Raw genomic sequence first — 23,343 nt, forward strand, 5'->3', positions numbered from 1 at the left:
TGGTCCTTGTTTATATAGCAAATTAATATCCAAAAATACTCAACTGGAAAAATCGAATAACTTAAATACTCTGAAAACGTTATTAAAAGATCTCATTATAAACACTAACAATTTTTTTAATTTTTATTATATTTTATTATAACAATTTTATGAATTTTTAACCCCAAAACATTTACAACTATGTATAAAACTAACTTTGTTTCGAAACCAATGTAAACTCTAATAACTCTAAATAACTCAAAAACAACAACAACAAAGCAAAACAAACACAAAACAAATAATAGGCTCATTTATCAACACGTGACTATATATTACCTATTTAGCAAATCGCGTACCTACTTATATTTATGTGTATTCATAGGCGCTGGAAGTGTTTAAAGACTGGTGGAGGAAGGAGGGGGAGAGCAGAAATGGGTGTAACTTGGGGAGGAGTACTCCTTCCTGAATGGGGTGTTTCGGGGGTGTTTTCCCTATGAAATTATTTTAGGCATAATTAAACCTGCTAAATGCAGATTTGCAATCCTTTTTAAATCATTATATTTAAATATTTGGTACAAAACAAAATCTACCAAAAACAGTTAAAGTTACTGTAAAAAATGCCCAAATACGGATGAACGTTCACGGGTTTTAGCCACAAACTCTTCCATGAGTGCTGTAATGTTAACCTTGTCTAGGTAATCTTTGTTAATGTGCGTTAAAGCGAGGTGAGTGAGGCGACTCTATGACATTGTTGACCGCAGCCAAGTATTAAGCCGTCTCAATGCACTGAAGGACCTTTCAGAACCAGCTAAGGATATTGGAACAGATAAACACAACACAACTACCTGTTCCACCATGTCAAATAACCTGCGGGAACTTGGTTCAAGGTCTTTTAAAGCTGCTGTTAGCTGGTGTAAATCTTTAGGCAGTGACTTGTCCTTAAACAACTGTGGAAGCAGTTGCAGCTGAAACTGCAACATAGGAACATCGACATTATTTGGCAAACTTTGCAGCGGCATGCTGGCTAGTGTGGCTGCATTACTTGTTGATGTGCATGAACCTATCGAAATAGCTTCGGTGCTTGTAATTTTATGCAATCCTTCTTGGTTAAAACGGCGCTGCAGTTCTGCAACTGAGTCGTCAATGGTTTCGAAGAGACTTTTCTTCCAAAAAATATCTGCAGTTAATTGTTTTACATTACGACTTTGAGCTCCATGCGAGAAACGAGCAGGAGCATTAACTGTGGAACTACGCTGTGCCTTAGGCAGCTCGAGATTCAGTGTGGTAGCTTTCTCGTTGGCCTTCCTGTGTAATTCTGAAGCAAATTCATCACTACGCAAGTCTTGAAGTTGAGCCAGAAGGAGTTGAACACATTTTTTAGCGGCTTATGCACTCAGTGATGGGCTCTGTAAAGCTTTGGCTACGAATTTAAATTTGGAAAACAGAGCATCGCATAATAGGACTCCATAAAAGGTTTGTGTCTTAGAAACTTGTTTGGCTAAGCCTGGGATTTTAGCCCTTGCATCCTGTCGCCAACTAGCTGAGACAATGTTTCATAAACTTCTCCATAAGTTGTCATAATTTCACTAATGGCTTTTGCCCTAATGCACCATCGAGTTGGACATAAGCTGACCAAGTTCAGAACAACATCATCTAAACCAAACAAAAATTCATACAATGCCTTTCTCTTTGAAGACTTTCTTATGATTGTTCCAACATCACGCACAAATTGAGTTCTTGCGATGGCCTGAGATGATGACACTTGTTCACTCAAAATAGCAGATATAGGAGTCTGTTTGGAATACAGTATTTTCTCTATGGCTTCTTTGTGGTCGGATGACTTTTCATGAATTGAAAATTTTTTGGTTTATTTTTTTCACGCTCTTGAAAAGAAGACGTCTATAGCCTTTAAACGGGGCTTCTTTGCTTGTGACATTGATTGATTTGTTAAAGAATTATGCGATTAAACATTATAACAAATTTTTTTTTTTTATTTTATTTCATTTTCATGGAGTCTGTACTCTATACTCTGTACAGTGAAATTTTTTTACGAATCGAATTCTATTGAAAAATTCTAAATTTAGTTCTCTATTTTGTCACGGATAATGACTTTGAAACAATAGACTTTTAAAAGTTGCGTTTTGACGTTTTCAAAACTGAAAATAATTTTTTTTTGGTGATTTATATGAGGGCGATATTTTCTTTTATAACAGAATAGTATTTGACTCTACATATTTTGTAATTAAAACTTTTAAACCTGAACTCCAAACTAGCATAGGAAAATTCATGGTAATACACATCAACATCAGGAACTTAAATACAAATATCGATAAGCCAGTGCCGTGGCAAAGGCCCCCCAAACCCCCCATTTGGGGGGGGCCCACGAGATATAAAGGGCCCGTTTTTTAAAAAATGATAAAATTTTTTATGGCATTTTATTATTTTAACAGATAATTATCAATTATATTCAAACTATAAAATAAAATAAATGCTACTAAGACAATTTTAATGTGAAAAAAAACAACTGATGAGAATGGACATCCTTGTTTAGTTTCTGTATCTATATAGTAGCTTAACTCTAAAATTTTTACTCATACTTTTATGAAAAACACGGAATTTTTTAATCTTGACATGTTTCGTAGTTAACATACTACATTTTCAAAAGATTAAATAACAATTTAAAACTCTGGATATAAATATAAAATCAAAATTTGAAGACATTACAGAGAAATATTAACCGACAAATAGAATTGTTACAAACCAATAAAAATTATAATACAAATTATGATATCATAAATAGCATGCAAAAAATTATGTAAATAAAACAAACTAGATTGACAAATTTATATTATAATGAACAGTTTATTTAAAGATGAGTTTTCCTATTTCACATGGAGTTTTCACACCGGGATATTTCCCGGTGGGCCGTCAGCAATACAACATTTTAAAATTTTATAATATTTTAAAAAGTATTTTCTTTAATTTTTTTAATAACTTTCTAGAATAGTAATAAAAAATTGTGAGTTGAAATACGATTTGAAATATTGATTTCTGCGTGTCAGTTGCTTCATTTGACTGTATGATGTGTGTGTAGTTGGTTAAACCGAAACGCAATCGTCATTATTCAAAATTCGTAGTGAGCGTGGCTGAATCAGCTGAGCCGGTAAGTTTATTATTTTTAGGAGACATTATTATTTTTCATTTAATTTATTTGTATAAATTAAATAGGTATAGTACTATAGTAGGACCTAAAAGTAAATTTTATAAACTATCTGTTCTATTTTTAGGTATTAATTATTGGAATGAAGAAAGTGAAAAGTGGTGCAGCTAAGAGAAGAGAAGCAGCTGCAGCCAGGGAAGTAATAACTAAGTACCCCAAACTTACACAATTTTTGAAACCAGCAGTTCAAGCTGATGGTGAATCAGTAGCAATAACAGAAACCAAAAATGATGTTACAGCCAATGCAGAAAATGATTCTGTTTCTTGTTTTGGTTTGTCTGCTGAAGGAGACTCTAATATGGCAATCTGTGAGTGTATACCAACTGCCACAACACTGCCACTTCTTTTTCTCAGTGATGATCCTTCTGATTGGCCAGAAAATGTTTCTGATGCACAGAGGTGTGACATTGTTGAACGTGGTGTAAAGCAAATTGAGATAGATTTTCCACACAATCAAGAAAGACGACGATTTTCAGTGACTTATTATAAACGACAGATGAAGAATGGAGAAACTATTGTACGGTCATGGCTTGTGTATTCTATGAAAAGTAATAAAGTTTTTTGCTTCTGTTGCAAACTTTTTGGTATATCAGATTCACCATTCCGACAAGGGATGAACACATGGGAAGGTTTATCCAAAAAACTGAATGATCATGAAACAGGAAGTACACATCTCAGGTGCTTTGAACAGTGGATGACATTACGAAAAGGTAAACTGTTTTAAAAAAAATTTTGTCATTAAATATAATAAATATTTATATATTTTACCAAATTCAACATTGCAGGCATAATGAATCAAACAACCATTGATGAGCATCAATACAAGTTGCTTCAAAAAGAGCGAAAATTTTGGAGAGCAGTATTGGAACGATTACTAGACATCACTCTATTTCTTTCTGCGAGGAATCTTGGATTCCGTGGTTCACAAGAGGTCATTGGTTCCAAGAACAATGGAAACTTTCTTGGGTTGTTTGAATTGATGGCGAAGTATGATAGTGTGCTCGATGAACTTTTACGTCGGATTCAGAAGAAAGAAACTAATGAACATTATTTGAGCAATGATACCCAGAATGAGTTGATTGAATTGTTAGCCAAGGAGATTGAAGCCGAAAACCTTTCCAAAGTAAAGAAAGCGAAATATTTTTCCATTATTTTGGATTGTACGCCAGACGTTTCACATAAAGAACAAATGAGCATAATCCTACGATCAGTAGTTTGCATTCCTGGGACAGGTATCAACATTTCTGAAAATTTCTTTGGATATCTCAAGGTAGATGATACCACTGGAAAAGGGCTTTTGGATGCCTTTCTAGATCAGACAAAAAAGTGGGAATTAAATATTCTTGACTGTCGAGGCCAATCCTATGATAACGGTGCTAACATGAAAGGAAAGGCAAAGGGTGTTCAAGCTAGGCTTCTTCAAATGAATCCCAAAGCTCTATATGTTCCGTGTGCAAACCATTCACTTAATCTAGTCATTGTTGACGGTGCAAAGTCATCCAACAGTGCAATTACTTTTTTCGGAGTTCTTTCAAGATTGTATACACTCTTTTCATCATCTCCTGCTCGATGGCATATTTTAAAGTCATGTATACCCATTTCTGTCAAGCCTCAATCCGATACCAGATGGGAAAGTAGAATAAACTGTGTGAAACCTCTTCGCTATCACCTGAAAGAGATATTAGAGGCATTAGAAAAATTGGAAGTGTATGCTCTAGAGAAGAGAGATGGCGCAACAGCTACAGAAGTATGTTCGCTGATGGAATATATGATGACATGGCCATTCATATTGTCAATCGTTATTTGGTATGACGTTTTATACCAAATTAACAAATCAAGTAAGCTTCTGCAGTCCTCTACAACTTCCCTTGATGTCTTGGATAGTGAAATAAAGGCCACATATACATTTCTTCAGCAATATCGTGAAACTGGATTTTCAGACGCACACATGAAAGCATCAGAAATCGCAGAAGTGTTGGACATTGCAAAAATTTTTCCAGAAGTGCGTTCCCGACAAAAAAAGATGATTCATTCATACGAGTGTGCCGATGAAGCTCACACCATCCAATTAGAACAGAAGTTTAAAGTTGATTTCTTTTTACCACTCCTTGATATGTCAATGGGATCAGTAAAGGAGCGTTTTGAACAAGTCAGTAGTATCACAGAGCTCTATGACTTCCTATACCGTTCTGAGAATCTTATTCAAATCTGTAAAGAAAATTCTTTGTCTTTATATTGCAAAAATTTGCAAGCAAAGCTTGGCGATATAGATTCGGATGATCTGGAAATGGAATTAAAACGATTTGTCATAGTGGTACAGGAGAAAGAAAGTACTCACATGAAATCTGCACATGATTTTCTTAATTACATTTATAAAGAAGAGCTGCAAGAAACTTATCCAAATCTTGCCATTGTGTTACGCATAATCCTTACCTCACCAGTAACTGTCGCAAGTGCTGAACGTAGCTTCAGCAAGCTAAAATTGATTAAGACTTTTCATAGGTCAGTATATTTAATCTTGCTACTTTATACATAATAGATGTAGCTCTATGCATTTCTTTTCACTTTTTATAGGTCAACAATGGTTGATGACCGCTTGTCTTCTCTGGCGATGCTGTCAATTGAGAACGATGTGGCAAGAAAATTAAATTATGAGGAGATAATCAACAAATTTGCAAGTATGAAAGTTCGCCACAAGTCATTTCTGTGACAATTGTGAATATGTGATTTATTACAGGTTTTGAAGTATTACCAATATAATATAACAAACATTATTCTGATAATTATCCGTACATATACGTTTGTCTATACTTATATGTCTTATTTTTGATGTTTTTAGCCTTTAGAAAAAATGTGACGCATATATATCCTGTAATGTGATGCCACAAAATTAGGGCCCAAAAAAATGATTTGGGGGGGGCCCAAATGTACCACGCCACGGCACTGCGATAAGCTAAAATACTTTCTTATCAAATGCAAAAGTTCTTTCAAAAAAAAAGAATTTTCTTTTGAATGCTAAAGTTTTTCTTCTTCAGAGTGCATAAAATTATCGCTGTTTTGAATCGCGGATAGTGACATTTTGGAGTGGGGCGGGGGGGGGGGGGGCAGTAGAAAACCACTGCACCCCGTGCAGAAATGTTGGGTGGGCAGTTTCCCATCCTGAATAAAAATTTCAGTTTATAAATCCAAATTAATATTTTTTTCAAAACATGCATAAAACTATTTAATTCTAGCGTGGCTTGCGGTCAAATGCGCATTTTCTAACAGCTGTTTTATAATAACTTCAATAGGATTTAATATGCTGATATAAGTTTTAAACTTTGGTAACAAATAAACCAAAAGCTCATGTTTGGCAAGTCGAGATTTACTTGTTGGGCGATTTTAAAAGCCTATTTACCGTGATATTTTTTGAATAAACGGAATGGGGGTGGAGGGAGGGGGTTGAGGTGGGTAGGAAAATTTTCAAGCTTGAGGTGGGTGGGAAAATTTTCAAAATATTAATAAACGTTCCCCTCCTTTTATTAAGGACTCGAGAGTAGTCAAGAAACAATGACTAATCAATAACTTATTTAATACTTTACTATAGCAAAATTATATATACGAAATCATTAATGCCTTATCAATCCATTTTTTTTTTTTTTTAATTTTTTTTTTGCTCTTTTATTTCTTCATAATAACTACTACAATAAAACAAATGAAAGAAGAATGCATATAAATAAAAAATTACAAACTTTGTTATATATAAAATAAGAACGCAGTGACTTGCAGAAGATCAGATGATCTTGTCATCAAGAGCTGCTTACAATCGTTACGTGTTATCGTTAATCGTTGAGGCAGTCAAATAAAGTTTTTTAAAACGAAAGTTAGAAGTAAAAATTAACGTTTTATATCAATACTTATAATACAAGACTTGATAGGTATAAAATGTATAAATCAAATTAACATGATACACAAAAATAAAATAAACAAAATAAAATTTAAATATACAAGTATATAGTCAAATAAATATTTTATATATAAGAATTCGTTAAAACATTATAAATAAATCAAAATAATTAAATTTAAAAGTATATAAGTATGTTTTCAATAGAGAGAATAGTCTTTTTTAATTTCCTTTTAAATGCGAAAAAGTTCCAGTCTTGAGAAAAATCTAAATGTTTCAAAACCAAATTTTTTTTTTTAGGTGAACCCAAGAAGTCCATGCGGTCTTGTCACAGAGCACCAACCGGAAGTTCACGCCTCCTTCCTTACCGTGACGCGAAGTATTTAAAAAGTTGTTCAAAATTAAGATATTTAAAATTGAATTGTATTATCTGCAAGTTTTTTACTGATTCTGGCTATACTCTATTTCTCTCATCAGTCCAAATACTCTTCTTCATACTGAAAAATCTTTCTGCACTTATATTGTGCGCTGAAATTAAGAAAAAAAAGTACTAATCTTTCGGAATTCCAAAGATGTGGTAGCGTTTCTTTCATTAAAATATTCAATCCATTTTGAATCGGCAGTTTTGAAAACTCTTCATTGTCTTTCATTTTATGAATAAAATTATTTAAGTTTATAGTCTGATTATAGTCTACAGATGAGCGAGACATTTATTTAGCCTTTTTTAAAAAGATATGCTATATAATTCTTGAAATCCAGGAAGGTTTTTTCAATTAACAACACCCAATCGAAAATTTCATGTTAGTTAAAAGAAGTTGTCAATGCATTTTAAAAATGATATACTTAGATGGACATTTTACAGTTCCCTGGTAATAAATAAACTTGCACTTTGTTCACGCTTTATTATATATTTCACCTGTATTAGTAAAAATTTGTTTTATTTTTTCTCAGTCAAATTAACCTCATTTTAATATTTTCGTTACTTCCGAAACAGAGTTTTTTTGTTTTTCAATATTTTCTGTATGGCTGTAAAAAACAAACACTAAGGAATGAATAAACAAAAGGTAAGCTTTAATTGATAGGACCTAAAAAGGACCTTGGTCTTGAGATTAAAAATAAGATTTTATTGCAGGATTAACTTCTAAAATTTTGTGAAAAGCTGGAAACAAAGTAACCACTTTTTTAAATAATAAAGAGGGAATTCGTATTGAACCTCCTCAAAATTGAAATTTTTTTTTAATGATTTAGTTCGAATTGCATAAATGGAAAAATAATAGATTTTGAGTACCACAGATTCAAAGACATCTTAATGTTAGCCGTAATTTTAAAAAAAATGAAATTAATTGTCGTGCAATTGGATGAAAATATTTAAAACGAATCAAAGTTTTACTATCTTAACAATCAAATCTCAAACAAAGGGAATCGCAATTGACAATCAAACTAAAATATTTTCTGCACACACCGAAATTATAAATATTTATTATTTTGAACTTTTTTTTTATCATATATAGGGCAAACCATCCAGTATTTGGCGTTTTTTTTAACCTAATCTTAATAAATAATAAATTCTCAGTCGTTGTTTTATAAATGAACGGTCTTGAAGTTTTATCATATAAAGAGATAGTTGCTCTTTACAGCACACTTATAGTGAATGGCGTCCAAAAATAAATAAAGGAGTTGTAGTCCCTGAAACGTCAAAATGTCGAACACAGGACAACATCTAAAGATCAACGTTTTTGTTCTCCAGTATTCGACATTTATAAAATTTCTAAAAATAGGTACTTCTTTGCATAGGTACTTAAATGATACAAAGCAAAATAAAACAGTATTGTTTTTAGAGTTTACAACACAATCATTAAAAAAAATACTTTGAAAAAAACATTTAAAAGTCTGTTTTATATATATATACATATATATATATATATATATATATATATATATATATATATATATATATATATATATATATATATATATATATATATATATATATATATATATATAAATATATATATATATACATATAAGATGTAAAATATAGGGCTGCTCAGTCGCAGCCCTATATTTTACATCGTAAATTTTATGTAGCATTTTTTACATCGTAAGATAAAAACTTAAAATTCAAACTAAAATAGAAAACATTATTTTTCTTTTTTCTTTTGTGGTTTTCATAGCATCACAGCCTAATGTTTTTTTAACATCAGACTTAGCTGTGTTTTTGCTCTTTATTGCAGTTGCAAATGGTATTTATTTGCGAGTTTCTTTTGCAGCAATAGCTTCTTTCATTTTTTGTCGGATATTACCTAACATGGAAACTCTTTAAGGTGTTATCAAGACAGATATTGTATGAAACTCTTGAGCAACTGTCCTAACTTGAGAAACAGTGTATGTTGAAACTTTAGCGAGGGAAACCATCTATGATGCAGTAAAGCTTTGCATGTAGCTGTTCGTTTAGAAAGCTATGTTGATAGAGTTAAGATAGGAGGAAGAAAAAAAGTTTCTTTATCGCGCCAAAAAAAAAAAGTGATTGAAAATGTAAGAACAAATATTAAAACAATATTAAAATGGAGAACCAGGACAAATATTTACAAAACACATGCAACTTAATATAAGCTATTTAAGGAATATAAGCTAATTTAAAGGAAACATAAGTATACCCTTCTAAATGGTTCCTTAAGTTTACATGGCTTCATTCTTCTACATGGCTTCTTCCCTTAACATATTTTTTTTGTTCGTGGATTATCTGCATTTCTTCTTTGTAAAGAATTAAAAAATTGTTTCCTAGTAGGATAACGCAATGACTCGAGATGAAAACATTAAATGACCGAGTCATCGTATCCAAATAAAAATCTGTAATATATTTGAACAAATATAAATGAATTGAATATTTGTATGGCTATTAATTTTTTTTAAAAAAAAGGTTTGAAGAATAGTTTAAAAGTTGAATGAGTAAAAATAACTTACAACTTTAGAGCTGCGTTTGATCCCATTGATTCAATAAAATAAGTGCAACAATTATCAGATAAGGTTTAAGACCTAGCATTAAGCTTTTCACTAGAATCTACTTGCGTACAGTAAAAATTGAATATAAAGTTAACTAACTGGACATTAACTTGAACTGCATTGCCAATACCATCCTCTATGTGTCGGGATCTTTTTTGAGCAACTGCTTTTTTCAGGAGACTTATTCTAACTTTATTAAACTTTTTAATTTAATTAATTTTTTTAGATTTATAAGAATATAAACAAATTTAGTAACCATAAAAGCATTTAGATATTTATTTGACAACTCCAAAGGTTTGGAATTAATCTTCAAGGAAATTACAGTGTTGCAATCTTTAATGATATATTTTATGATAATTGATATATTTTTGACTGATTCACTGTTTCATAAATTATACAAACATATCGTGGGAAAGTACGCAACCAACAAAACTCCAAAAGATTTACAGGCTTCAAAAACAAACTCGCCGAATCATATACTCTTAACACAAACAAAAACATTCAAAACCACTTATGAAAGATATGAAAATATTTTTCATAAGTGAAAACATTAGCATCTAATTTTTATGTGTAGGTATTACAACAACCTCTAACCAGAAAACTTTAAGAACAAGTTTGAAAAAAATCTAAGTGAAAGTTATAATCTAAGATCAAATGTAAACAACAATTGCAACATAAATTGCCTCGGAAATTTAATAAATTATCAAAATATTGTATATCTTATCGAGGACCCAAATTTTGGAATGAGTGTCAAATAAAATATAAATTAATAGTGAAGTCCTTAAGTTCGATTAAGTTTCAAACAAAAAAGAAATTTTCAAAATGTGGTCATAAGAAAAATAATTTTCGAATAATTAGTTATCAGTTTCTTAAACGGAAAGGACAACTCCAAACAGTGTTGGAGTTAATATATAGTTTAAAGACTAGGAGAATAAAACCTCCACTCTAGTGCGATAAAGAAGGTCGCGGTTTCTTAAAATGTGTAACAATATAATTGCTCGGTTTTATTATTTTGATCCGATTTCAATAATCGAAGACAATAGAGTTATGAGAAAATGTTTATTCCATAAGAGTTCAGATGCACAAAGTTAACATTTAAAAAAAATGAAACTAAGTGTTAAATAGATACAAACTCTTTAAATTTTTTGTATTGCAGCAAATTTTAATCAAATTTAAAGAATTACTCAGCAATTTTTAAAATCCGATTTTCCAATTAAATAGAATCATAGTCTGTTGGCATCGCAACGTTTAGATGCGATGAGAAAAACAGCACGAAAAGTAGTTAACGGAGCTGGCTAACGGAGGAATTTTAACTGAAAAATTATCGGAGCAGTTAATTTACGGAGTCTAAATGGAAGGATTAGAATACCATTTACTTTTCTCCGTTTTAAAACCGGCCTATTAGAGTTTTTTTATTGACAGACCTTCTCCGTTAGCTTAACGGAGAGATCTGATTACTGTTGCAGATGAGAGATGTGAATACTGATTTTAATCAGGTTAATTTTCCAATGTATGAAATTTGACGTTGAATATATGCAAAGCTTTAGTAAAAAATACGACGAAGTTTTGTAAATTCAAAAAAATTGACCTAATTTAAACGTCAAAACAACGGGAAATGTTTGCTGAGAATATTGATGTCAAATGCAAATAAAATAAGACATAATGTATTTAATATTAAAGACAAATCATTTATTTATATTAAGAGAAGTAAAGATACTAGTATAGAACCACGCGGAACTCAACCAGTTATATTATTTTAATTATTTTTCAGTGTTCATAGTTTGTACCTTGTTTTCAAAAACAGAATTCTGTTCGACTTTAACTGTTTTGAAAAGTATTTTTCAAACCAAAGTAAATTTTTATCTTTTATACTGATATGTTCAATTTTTATTATTATGATGGAATTTTCAGAATAATGGAATGGAATTAACTATAAACTTAATTTTCTTATAAATGAATTTTTTATTTTAAATTAAGGCCCTGTTCTTAAAAGTCTCAAGAAAGAATCTAATAATTGTAGATAATATATTTTAACAGCTGCTTTTCGCTAAACTTTTAAAGTTTATTTTTAAAATCAATCACTGATTGATTTTAAACAATGACATATTTCACTATCCAAACGATTCTACTTTTCAAATATACAGGTTGTGAAGAAATGATGTCTCAGCAAAAAGTTTTGAACGAACTGCCTTCTCAAACGTTGATCGTGCCGTCTGGAAAGCCTGCCCAATACTTTGGTCACACGATTCCAATTGATAATAACATTTTTGTTATTAAAAGTTTGTACATTTAGATAAATCGCCGTTTTCTCTTCTCGTCGATGGATTTTTGAAGCCTATTTCTTTTAAATTTACGGTATCAAAAGTTTTAAACAAATCAAGGAAAACTCTAAATACAAAATAATTGCATTAAAAATATAAAAAATTATGTTTACTTTTATTAATTTTAAGACTTATTATGGCAGTACACGCCCCATTCGTCCGCTCCGTCGGCAACCCATTTACATTTAGTTTTGATAATTTTTAATTGGTTTTATAATAAACCCAATTTTATAGTATAATAGTTTCCAATCAATGCAGCTGAATAAAAAATTTCGAAATTGTTTGACTGAGTTTCAAACGGCCTGTCGTTTCCAAAAATTTATACCTTTATATAACTTCAATGCACAGTTTGTCAAAATTTTAGGCTTTTCTAGTTTATATGCAAAAATACATAATCAGAAAACTGTTTTGGATAAGAAAGCCCTATTGCTATATCTACTTAATTGTACCAAAGACACCTCATGATAAAAACAGTCTCTTAAAAGTTTCTAAACAAACATAGTAATCATGATAAAACCTAATGAAATCATACTGTATTTTATTATTATACTCTGATTTAACTGTGTTTTTATGTCATTATATGAAACATTTCATAAAAAAGAAAGCCGCTATTAAATTTTAAATGATTAAACTGGTGTAAGTGAATGAGTTTGTTGAAGTTGTATAATCGCGTTAATTGTTTTCCAAATAAATTATAAAAAGATCTCCTCTTTACAAAAAATAATTTTTTTTAAATATATCCTAATTTACTTATTTTGTTGTTGTCAAAGGGTAATACAAAACCCAGTATGAAAACTGGCTTAATATTGACATACAAGGACTTTATTTTTAAGTCATTTACAAAACTCTTTTGGATTGTGAAAGTTATGGCAATATAGTTACTGGTACTTGTGTAGCATTTTTCTTTTACATACTTTGTGGAGGAGGGACTTATTACTTCAAAATTTTTCAAAGACTTCCGAGAATTCTGAAAAAACTATTGTTCTAATATTTATAAGTTTTTAGTTAAATTGTAAGAATAAATATAAACTTTATAGATGAATAATTAAACAACCCTAACTTGATATTCTGGACATTGAATCAAGTCGCTCTATAATTTAATTAAGTATTAACAAATACCCAGCTAAATATTTCGAGTTTATTCCAGCAGACAAATCTACTTTTTAAACCTATTAAATACACATATGAAAGTTTTATGAATGACCTCAGTTTATAGGATAAAATCCATATATACATACTAAAGACGTGATGCGTATTAAAAACTTGTATTTTATTCCTTGTTAAAATACTTTTTTAAAACGTTTTTTTGACGTTGAAGCTGTCTAAAATGCGAACAATCTAAAATGCGTCCTTTTTAGTTTAGAAAAAAAATTTATAAAAAACTTTTTTTAAATGTCTTTTAAAGCGAAGTAAAAGTGTCTTATTCAGAGAAATTCAAGCCAAAAAAAATTGACAAATAAACTGTTTTTATAAAGTTTTTGTTAAAAAAATGCATTACAAAGGTTCACCAATTAGTTTATTGCAATATTGATAACATTGATAACATAACAATTACCGCCACATCAATGTTATGTTATCAATAATAACATTGATAATATAACATTGATGTTAGTAACATTTATGAAATGTTATTATCTAAAACTAATTTAGCTATGATCAAGTTCATTCCTATTCAAAAAATTGTCATCTTAAGTAGTAAGTATAGACCACACTGGCTAACTAATACTTTAAAAATAAAAACAAGATTGAAAATATGATTTTGGTACTCTTTTTTAGTCTCAAATAAATAAGAACCCATTAAAAAAAATTATCACACTGTAAAGCATTGAAGAAACTTATTAAAGCCGAAAAAATCAATTACGAACCCAATTTGATTAAAAAAACTAAATTAAATTCTAAAATAATATACGCATATGCAAAAAGCAGAAAAACAACCATCAAAATATACGTTTCCTGATTACAAATAATGGAGTTACCTTAGTTGATTGACAAGAATTTTGCAATTAACTCTACATTTATTTTTATAATGTATTCAACTCGGTCCAAAGTAATAAAAAATATTTTAAATTTAAATCAAGAACAAAATCTCTCTGTCCATTCAACGCTCTTTTTTTCGAGAGCTTAGTTAATAAAATAAAACTTGTATTGCAAAAAGAATGCAAATAAGCTGGTTCTAATGGGATCTATCCATACTTATTAATAATACTGCTGAGATAGCTATTCAAAAATATCATTAAAAATTTTTATGCGTTTATACATACTAGCCTATATTCCAACGAAATAAAAAAAATCAAATCTGTCACTAGTATTCAAAAAAGGCAGCCGAACAAATCTATCAAACTTTTGACCCAGTGTACTAACGTCTTTAGTATATAAAACTATGGAAAGAATAAAAAAAAAAGAAATCAAAAAACAACTTATTGATAATGAATTGCTTTCTGATCAACAGCATGGGCTTGTTAGAAATGAATCTTGCCTGACAAACTTACTAGAATTATTGAGCATTATAACCGAATAGCTAAACTTTGGTGCCTCAGTTGATACAGTATTCTTTGATCTAGCTAAACCTTTTATTTAGTACGCATGATACTCTTATCACAAAACCTGAATCTTATGGTATTAAAGGCAATCTTCTAAAATGGTAAAGTTCATTCATTAAAAGAAGGAAGCAGAGAGTTATGATGAGTAATTACCGTTCTGACTGGTGCAATGTAATTAGCGGAATTCCAAAAATTTCTAGATCAGGACCTCTACTCATTGTTATATTTAATTATAATATTGCAGAAGTAATGAAACTTGATTAAGCTTTAATTAAAAATTTGATTCGGCTTTTTGCAAGCAATATAAAGCTTATGGCAATTATATAAAATTCAATGAATAGCACTTCATTTAAAAAAGCATAGACGCAGCTGCAAAATAGGCAAATGAGTAGCATATGAAATATAATAATGATAAATGCAAAGTTATGCACATAAGAAAAAACAAATAATAACATTTACACACATAAAAAAAAAAGAATAATGGTCAAGAATTATAGGAAACTGTATCCGAGCGAGATCTTAGTATTATATTTACAAACAACTTAAAATGGGAATTCTAATGCCAAAAAACTCTATTCGTGGAATGCCTAAACAAACATTTATTTATAAAATTAATAAATCATTCAAGATTTATCAACTAACATTTCTTTAAGTCTTCCATCCTTAAAGGTAGAAGGCTTAAAGAAATGTTTGTTGATTACTTTAAAATCTCCAACATCTTTATAAAAGTAAATCGGCAAGTCCTAATAAATCAACCGTACTGACATTAGCTCCAAGGTCCTGCAGGAGCGATTAGAAACAATCAATAAGTTATTTTTAATCATTTATATGTACTAACATAGTATCATATAAAAGTTATATTTAACCTTTCAAATAACTTAACTTATATATAACAATAAAAATGCTAGTTACTTTAATTTCGATTTTTGCTAATTTTATTAATTTCTATAACTTCTAAGTCATTCTAATTAGAAAAAGAATTGGAGTGTACCTGATTCAGTAGGATGCATTTTAAATTAAAAGTATTACCATTTTCAATTATAAAATTGATCAGACTAATTTCTTCCTTATTTATGTATCTTATTTGCCCTCGATCAGTTTTCTCTCATCTTATTCTATTTGGCTAATAAATTATAGCTTTTTTATTGTAAAAAAAGTTCCTGAAAATTAATTTTTGATCAATGCAACAAATATTGAATATATTTAGGAAATTGTCTGAAAAAAGAATTCACGAACTGTAAACTTGTCCAATCTTTATGTGCTTGATTTAATGAACTCCAAAACTTTTTTGGATTTCCATTAATCAGTCAGAAAAAGGCAAAATCTGAACAGGTCTGATTCTTGTTTTGGCCGTTAAAATTATTGCAAAACATCCTTAGTTCTGTATAATTTTCAGTTTCAGTTTTATAGCATTAAGATATCTGGGCAACAGGAAAAACTTGATTGGGTCCCTTTTTGATAAACCCTTTATGATATAAACAAATAATAATAGTGTTTTGTTAGATAAATACGGATGCCAAAAATACTAAATGATAACTTCCAAAAATGGTAGTTCAAGATCTTTATTACTGTGAGTAATTAAGATATTTTACTGGCATTTTTGGAGGGGATATCGTTCTTATAGAGTTAAATGCTAAAGACAAAACATAGCTTTCATCTTTATCAGAATTAGTTGTCTCATGCTTCTAAGCTGAAAGGAACTTATTGCCTCTTCTTCGTGAGCTGTGCGTTTTGTAACAGAGTTTAAATGAGAGGATTTAATTTATTGTTTCATATCTCACTTGTGCAATACACATCTACTTGTGGGTACCCAAGTTTATAGTTGAAACTTTTCTTGCAATATTTCCAGTAAAAAGATTTTCTAACTTTATGTTTGTAGTGTTTTGCACAGATCATTCTACACATAAACTTTATGCTGAACTCTGCTAAAAAATATATGTTTGAGATGTTCAAATACAGAATATTGAACCTCTTGTGGTAAGGAACAGCTTTTATCTAAGGATCAGTGCCATCGTTACATGACACTTAAAAGATGCAGTATTTAGACCTCTATGATATAAATTGTCTCTTGGACGCCTTTGCTTATTATTAAAACATTAATAAACCCTTCTCGGTACAGATCCTGTTCTTTTTTAGAATTGTCAAATCATTTTTCTTTTTCCATTGATAGTAGACATTTCTTGAAATACCTAAAATATCTTGTAGACTTACGAAAAAATGGTTAGTTTTAAATCTTATAAATAAAGCTAGGTGTATCTTTGTACTCCTAAAAACAGAAGCTCAAACATACATGTTGTAACATCAAAATAAAAAGTTATTTTAATTATTTTGGCATGCACAAATAAAAATCTTCATTAAAATTCGCAATTGTAGAATAAGTATATAGAATAAATAAAGGAAATATATATTTTTAAATTGACATTACCATAATGTCAATATTGCAGATGGTTACTGATACTTGCAAAGCTTTTTTTTTCAAGCTTTGTGGAGGAGGATCTTACTGCTTCAAAATTTTTCAAAAAATTCCAAGAAATCTAAAAAAACCAATATTCTAATATTTATAACTTTTTAGTCAAATTATTAAACATATATAGATTTTAACGATAAATAATTAAACACGCATAACTTAATGTTATATTCTAGACATTTAATAAAACTTAATCATTCTATAATTTAATTAAATATTAACAAATATCCACCTAAATATTTTGATTTTACTATTTATAAGAGAGAGAGCTTGAATCATATTTTTAAATGTTGAAGCTATCTTTTTTGAGCAAATTTTAAATTAGTTTATATTAAACATCTGAATTTAAAGTTATGAAAGTGTTTATCATACCTATATGTTACTAAAGTAATACGCAAACTTGTTAGATAAAAATTTTTAAATTTATATGTTAGAACTTTATTAGAGTTTAAAAATAGGTTAAAAGTAGATTGTCAGTGAGAAATTTAGTTAGTAACGGTTTATTCACCATCAAATAAAAAAAATAGAAATAAAAATGAGTTTGACACATTCTTATGCTAGATATTTTTTGTATAAACAAAGTTATTAATCATTATAATTTTCTTAAATTTAAATTTTACATAATTTAAAGATCGGTGGGTACATTTTTTTAAATTATAGCTTTAATATATAAAGCATAAATTCTTAAAGAATTTCTTCATTTCTTTTACATTTTACATTTTATAAATGTTAAATTTAAATTGAGTATATATTTATATATATATATATATATATATATATATATATATATATATATATATATATATATATATATATATATATTTATATATAATATAGGGTTTTTCTTGTTTTTTGTAAGAAATTATAAGCATAGTTTTTGGGTATACCTACTTAATATAAATGCAATCTAGTAGCGATCCTGGAAATGGAAATTCTGGTTCTGATTGGATTTGTAGCAATTGTTCACATAGAAATTATTTCCGGCGTCAAAACTGTTACAAATGCCAGGTATATTAAGTTCTGAAATTAATGAAAACAAAAAACACAAAATCATAATATTATCACCAGAAATTGATCTTTAAAAAATACTAATACTAATTATATTTAATGTTTTTTTCATTTTTGTTATTATTATAATTATTATTATAGTAATTAATTACTATTGCAATAATATTATCATTATAATTATTACTCCTAATGTTATTGTTACAACCAATAATATTATTTTCAAATTAAACACTCATTAAAAACATTTACACCTCTAAGTAAACTAATTTTATGGACATAGTTTGAAAAACTATGTCCATAAAATTAGCATTGTTAAATGGAAAGCACGAAACAAGATTTTAGAAAAGTGAGTGTAAAAAGCTTAAGCGTGTCAAGGTTTGCTTAATGGTAAATTATCTTGATTTTAACTTCTTGATTGACAATTTTTAATAAATAAAGTAATAATCAATCTCCATATATATTTTTACGTCTTCTTAGTTTTGAATACTGAGTTTTTAACAATTTAAACATATATATGTTTTGTATTGTTTACATTTTAAAAATATTTTTAAAAAGAGATGTTTTTATAATGAAATTTATTTTCGTTAAGGCTTTAAACTCAAACAATATAACCATCAGTTTTTCATCACAAACTTCAAAAATTGTAGAAAGCAATCAATCAAGCAAATACACTGGAAGAAGAAATGAAAGCTACTTCATTGACTGGGTCTGCACAAATTGTTCATATAAAAATTTTTCAACTAGACAAGTCTGTCGCGAATGCCAGGTATGTTGTTTAAAAAGTCCAAAAATATTCAAGTATTTCACAGAATAAAAAAGTATTTATTAAGAACCACAATTTTTTTTGCAAACATTCTTATAGGAAAGTTAGTTATTATGATATATAAATTTGTTTAAATTTAAGTAGTATTAAGCAAATTGGTAAATTTTATTCTTTATGTCAATTGATAAATCTACTATTTACAATAAACAATTTCAAACTCCCATACTTGCATATTTATGTCTATATATATATATATATATATATATATATATATATATATATATATATATATATATATATATATATACATGGAAAATCACCTAGTGGTAAACGTTTTTTTTACCTAGTTTCATTTATGATATTTATTAGTTTCAATTTGTTATATCAGCACCTTTCTTTTATCATTATGTAAGTTAAGTGGCACAGAGTGGTAATTCCTATTGACTCTTGCAACTAAGTCATTCAAACTAGTAACGAGACTTTGGTTTCAAATATAGACATGGAAGTCTCAAATATAAAAAAACAAGCAGCTATCTGTAACAGTTGGAAAGCAATATGGAATGTCTATATCTAATCTTTATATAGAATTAAAATCTTTAGAAACAATATCTGAAATCTATACAGAGTGCTAACTAGAAAGCGTAATTTCAAATCTAATGTCAGTTTAAAGATATTTTTTACATCAGCAGAAAGAAGGTTAAGCTGTCTGAACCTTCTTTTTGATGTTATGCGGAAATATAAATTTAATTATGCAAAAATACAAGCTTAAAAGTGAGTGGATATAAATTAAAGCACAAAAAGAAAATATGAATAAAAAATTATGAAATTCTAATAAAAAATTAAAAAAAACCTATAATTTATTAAACAAAATCATTCGTTGAGTTTAAAATGGTTATATTTAAACTTTATTTTAAAATTTATATTTAAACTTTATTTTAAAAACTAAAAAAAATATTTTTTTTATATATCTGATCAGCACATAATAATTAGACAAATAGCAAATGAATTTTTTTTTGCGGTTTTCTGCTAGTTATTAGAAAAAAATAAAGTTTAATAAATTTAATAAAAAAATAATACTGTTAAATAGCATTTACAGTATTTTTCTTTTATGATTTATACAAACAATCAAAATAAGATAAATAATGTGATGCATCTCAGTATATATCTAGATTCATTTTTTTATTTGTTTTTATAGGACAGAATCAATAAAAAAATATTTTTTAGATAAAAAAAAATACAATAATTTTATAAACCTTAATAACGGAAAATTAACGAAAAAAAAGAAGTACTTTAACGTCAGATTTATTAATAATGATGCGTGGCTTACTTGTTAAAGCAAAAGAAATTTAATTAAAACCAAACATTGGGATTGTTGTTTAGCTGTGTTTTTAAAAACGCAAACAAAATCCTTGTCAATATACCAAATTCTGAAGTTATTAAATAAAAGAAAGAAAGTGTTTAGACAAACCTGCTATAAGAATCTCAAGTAACACTCTGATCAATAGAGATAACTCACTAATACAAGCTGGAATTTGTGATTATCCAACTGAATCGCGGTTTCATGATTTCGGACGTTTGTTTCTAGGCAACTTTCCTGTGGGCACGCGTCGTCCAAGGGATGTCCGTCAGACGTCTGACGGACATTCAGGCGTCTGTAAAACGTTTAACGGTTGTCCCCCGTACAACGCATGCCCACTGGGGTAAAGTAATGGAAATAACAAGAAAGCGTTTATCACCGCTTCCAAAAGAAAAGAATAATATAAATACTCTTTTTATTTTTGGTTTTAAAACAGAGATATGCAAGAGAGATTCAACATATATCAAGATCAAATTACTTTTTTCAGATGAAATAGGGTTTCAATTACTGGGATTATTGAATACGAGTTAACTGATAGTGCATATTATGGTGATTGTTTTATTGATTTTATATAAAAAAAACACTACTGCCATTTTTTATTTAAAATTGAGATTGTATTTTGAAAATGGATATTTGTTGAATTTATAACTTCTCGTCTATTAGCATAAGGATTGGGAAGGAATGAGTTTAATGTGTACATTAATTGATTAACTGATATTGCTTATCTTATTCATGCATTGAATATGATTTTTTTTTCTATTAACCAATTTTATATTTTTCTTATTTCAAATTTTTAATTTATTGAGGCTTATGCGGAAATATAAGTTAAAATAAGAAAATCGAAATAAGAAAATATGAAATTGAAAAAAAAAATCCTGTAATCTATTAGATAAACTTATAAACTAAGTTTAAAATGGCTGCCACCAAGTTTTTATTTTAATTTTTCTTTAAACTTTTAAAAATCTTATTTATATTTTCTTATTTTGATTTTCTTGTTTTAATTTATATTTCCGTGTAAAATAATTTATACTTCCGCATAATTTAATTTATATTTCTGTAAAACCCTGTATTAAAAATATCTTCGGTTCACCATGAATCAGGATTGATTGATAAAAATTTGCAAGATGAAGTATTGAGTATGACATTGCAAAGCTTATATTGATACAGTAATTTGTAAAATTGCAGGAAAAAAGGCATATATATATATATATATATATATATATTATATATATATATATATATATATATATATATATATATATATATATATATATATATATGATCCAATGCGCTCTGTTTCTTAATGTAAACATGAAACTAAGCAGATACTTGATTTTAAAATTGTCTTGAATTACTTTAAAAACATTACTTAAAAATACTTTTAAATGTCATAAGCATATTTAAAAGTATTTTTAAATGTATGTTTGTTTTTAGAAAAATTTAATGTTATTAGTTTAACTTGCTATATAAAGTTTTTTGTGACATTCTCATAAAATAACAATGAAAATCTAATGAAACAGTTATAAATTATAACATAAACATAAGCTTTAGTAATACAGCAATAAAAAACGCTTTCGCCAATTTTTATAAAATGTTGTTTTTTTTATTTAAAGATTAAGCAATTTTTCAATGTTATCTTTATTTGTACTTTTTTTTTCTTTTTATGATCCCCTTTAAAGTCAAATAATGGTGACATATAAATAATAAATATTTAAAAAAGGTCTTATTAAATCAATTTAATAAAACTATGTATATGTAATTAAATAAAACTTTTATATATATATATATATATATGTATATATATATATATATATATATATATATATATATATATATATATATATATATATATATATATATATATATATATATATGTAAATAGTAAAAACTTTTTCTAGAGTTTTTTCTAAGTTACAAGAAACAAATAAAAATGCATAGTATTTTTATTTAAATATTTAGTGTGAATATATCTGTAACTTTGCAAATTTAAGCAATTTTTTCCAATTTTTACACATTGCAATAACTTTTTAGTTAGTCATTTGGAATAAACACCAGATATATTGCATAAACCATAAGCATTTTAATTTAACAAATTTCCTAATAATTGTTTCATTTTTTGAAAATATTATCATATATATTTATGTTGTTGTTGTTGTATTTTTTGGAAGTCTTGCTTTTCCTCTCTGCTTCCTTTTGAAACAGTGTTCAAATAAAAGTGAATCCTATCTTTTCTCTTCCTTTCTGGCATTATCAATTTGTCCTTTATAAGTTCAACAGTTCTTTCTTAAGAGCAATTATTAACTTCTGCAAGATTAAAAACAACGTCCTAAAAATTTAGGTAGAAATAGTTGCGATTCCAATACACTGGAGGGGTTTCCATACATTGACAGTCACTTTTACTCTGTTCTATCTTAAGGAACAAGTGCCACGGATTTTCCATAACCAATTGAACTAAGATTGACCGCTTTGGTCCACTGAAATCTAAAGAATTGAAGAACTCTCTAATAGCTCTTATTTGGGCTAACGGATGTTTATCCGTGCTATGAAGTTACTAGCTGAAGTTCATAAACGTAAAAGATATATAACATTGATATATGTAAATACAAAGAATTGAATTTTAAATCTTTACTTTATAAAAATAAAAAATATAAGAGTATGTTTTCGATAGATAAAATTACCTGTTTAAGTTTTCTTTTGAATGTGTTGAAATTCCACTCTTGAGTAAAATCAAAATATACCAAAACTATTTTGTTCCATTAAAAAGCTCCTCGATAAGAGATACAAGATCTACCAAAATTTGTA

General features: G+C 28.2%; 2 protein-coding genes across 3 annotated transcripts in view; both read left to right on the forward strand.

Moving 5' to 3' along the window:
• Positions 1–3,433: 3,433 nt before the first annotated feature.
• LOC136084822 (zinc finger MYM-type protein 1-like) lies at positions 3,434–6,079 on the forward strand. Its single transcript, XM_065805865.1, has 3 exons — positions 3,434–3,909; positions 3,985–5,701; positions 5,774–6,079. The coding sequence occupies exons 1-3, from the start codon at positions 3,498–3,500 to the stop codon at positions 5,907–5,909; spliced, it is 2,265 nt and encodes a 754-aa protein (XP_065661937.1). The 5' UTR covers positions 3,434–3,497; the 3' UTR covers positions 5,910–6,079.
• Positions 6,080–18,242: 12,163 nt separating this feature from the next.
• The window catches only part of LOC136084823 (uncharacterized), a 174,261-nt gene continuing 169,160 nt past the window's right edge, over positions 18,243–23,343 (forward strand). For both annotated transcript variants that reach the window (XM_065805866.1, XM_065805867.1), the window contains exons 1-2: positions 18,243–18,421; positions 19,011–19,187. In XM_065805866.1, the coding sequence (XP_065661938.1) occupies positions 18,314–18,421; positions 19,011–19,187 (285 nt within the window). In that variant the 5' untranslated portion in view covers positions 18,243–18,313. The remainder of the gene's footprint in view (positions 18,422–19,010; positions 19,188–23,343) is intronic.

This window comes from Hydra vulgaris, chromosome 09, assembly GCF_038396675.1.
Source record: "Hydra vulgaris chromosome 09, alternate assembly HydraT2T_AEP".
NCBI classification, from domain to species: Eukaryota; Metazoa; Cnidaria; class Hydrozoa; order Anthoathecata; family Hydridae; genus Hydra; species Hydra vulgaris.

Coding starts and splice junctions, on each gene's coding strand:
- LOC136084822 (XM_065805865.1), top strand. CDS start 3,498: ATGGCAATCTGTGAGTGTATACCAACTGCCACAACACTGCCACTTCTT. Junction 3,910..3,984: donor GTGGATGACATTACGAAAAG/GTAAACTGTTTT, acceptor TCAACATTGCAG/GCATAATGAATCAAACAACC. Junction 5,702..5,773: donor TTGATTAAGACTTTTCATAG/GTCAGTATATTT, acceptor CACTTTTTATAG/GTCAACAATGGTTGATGACC.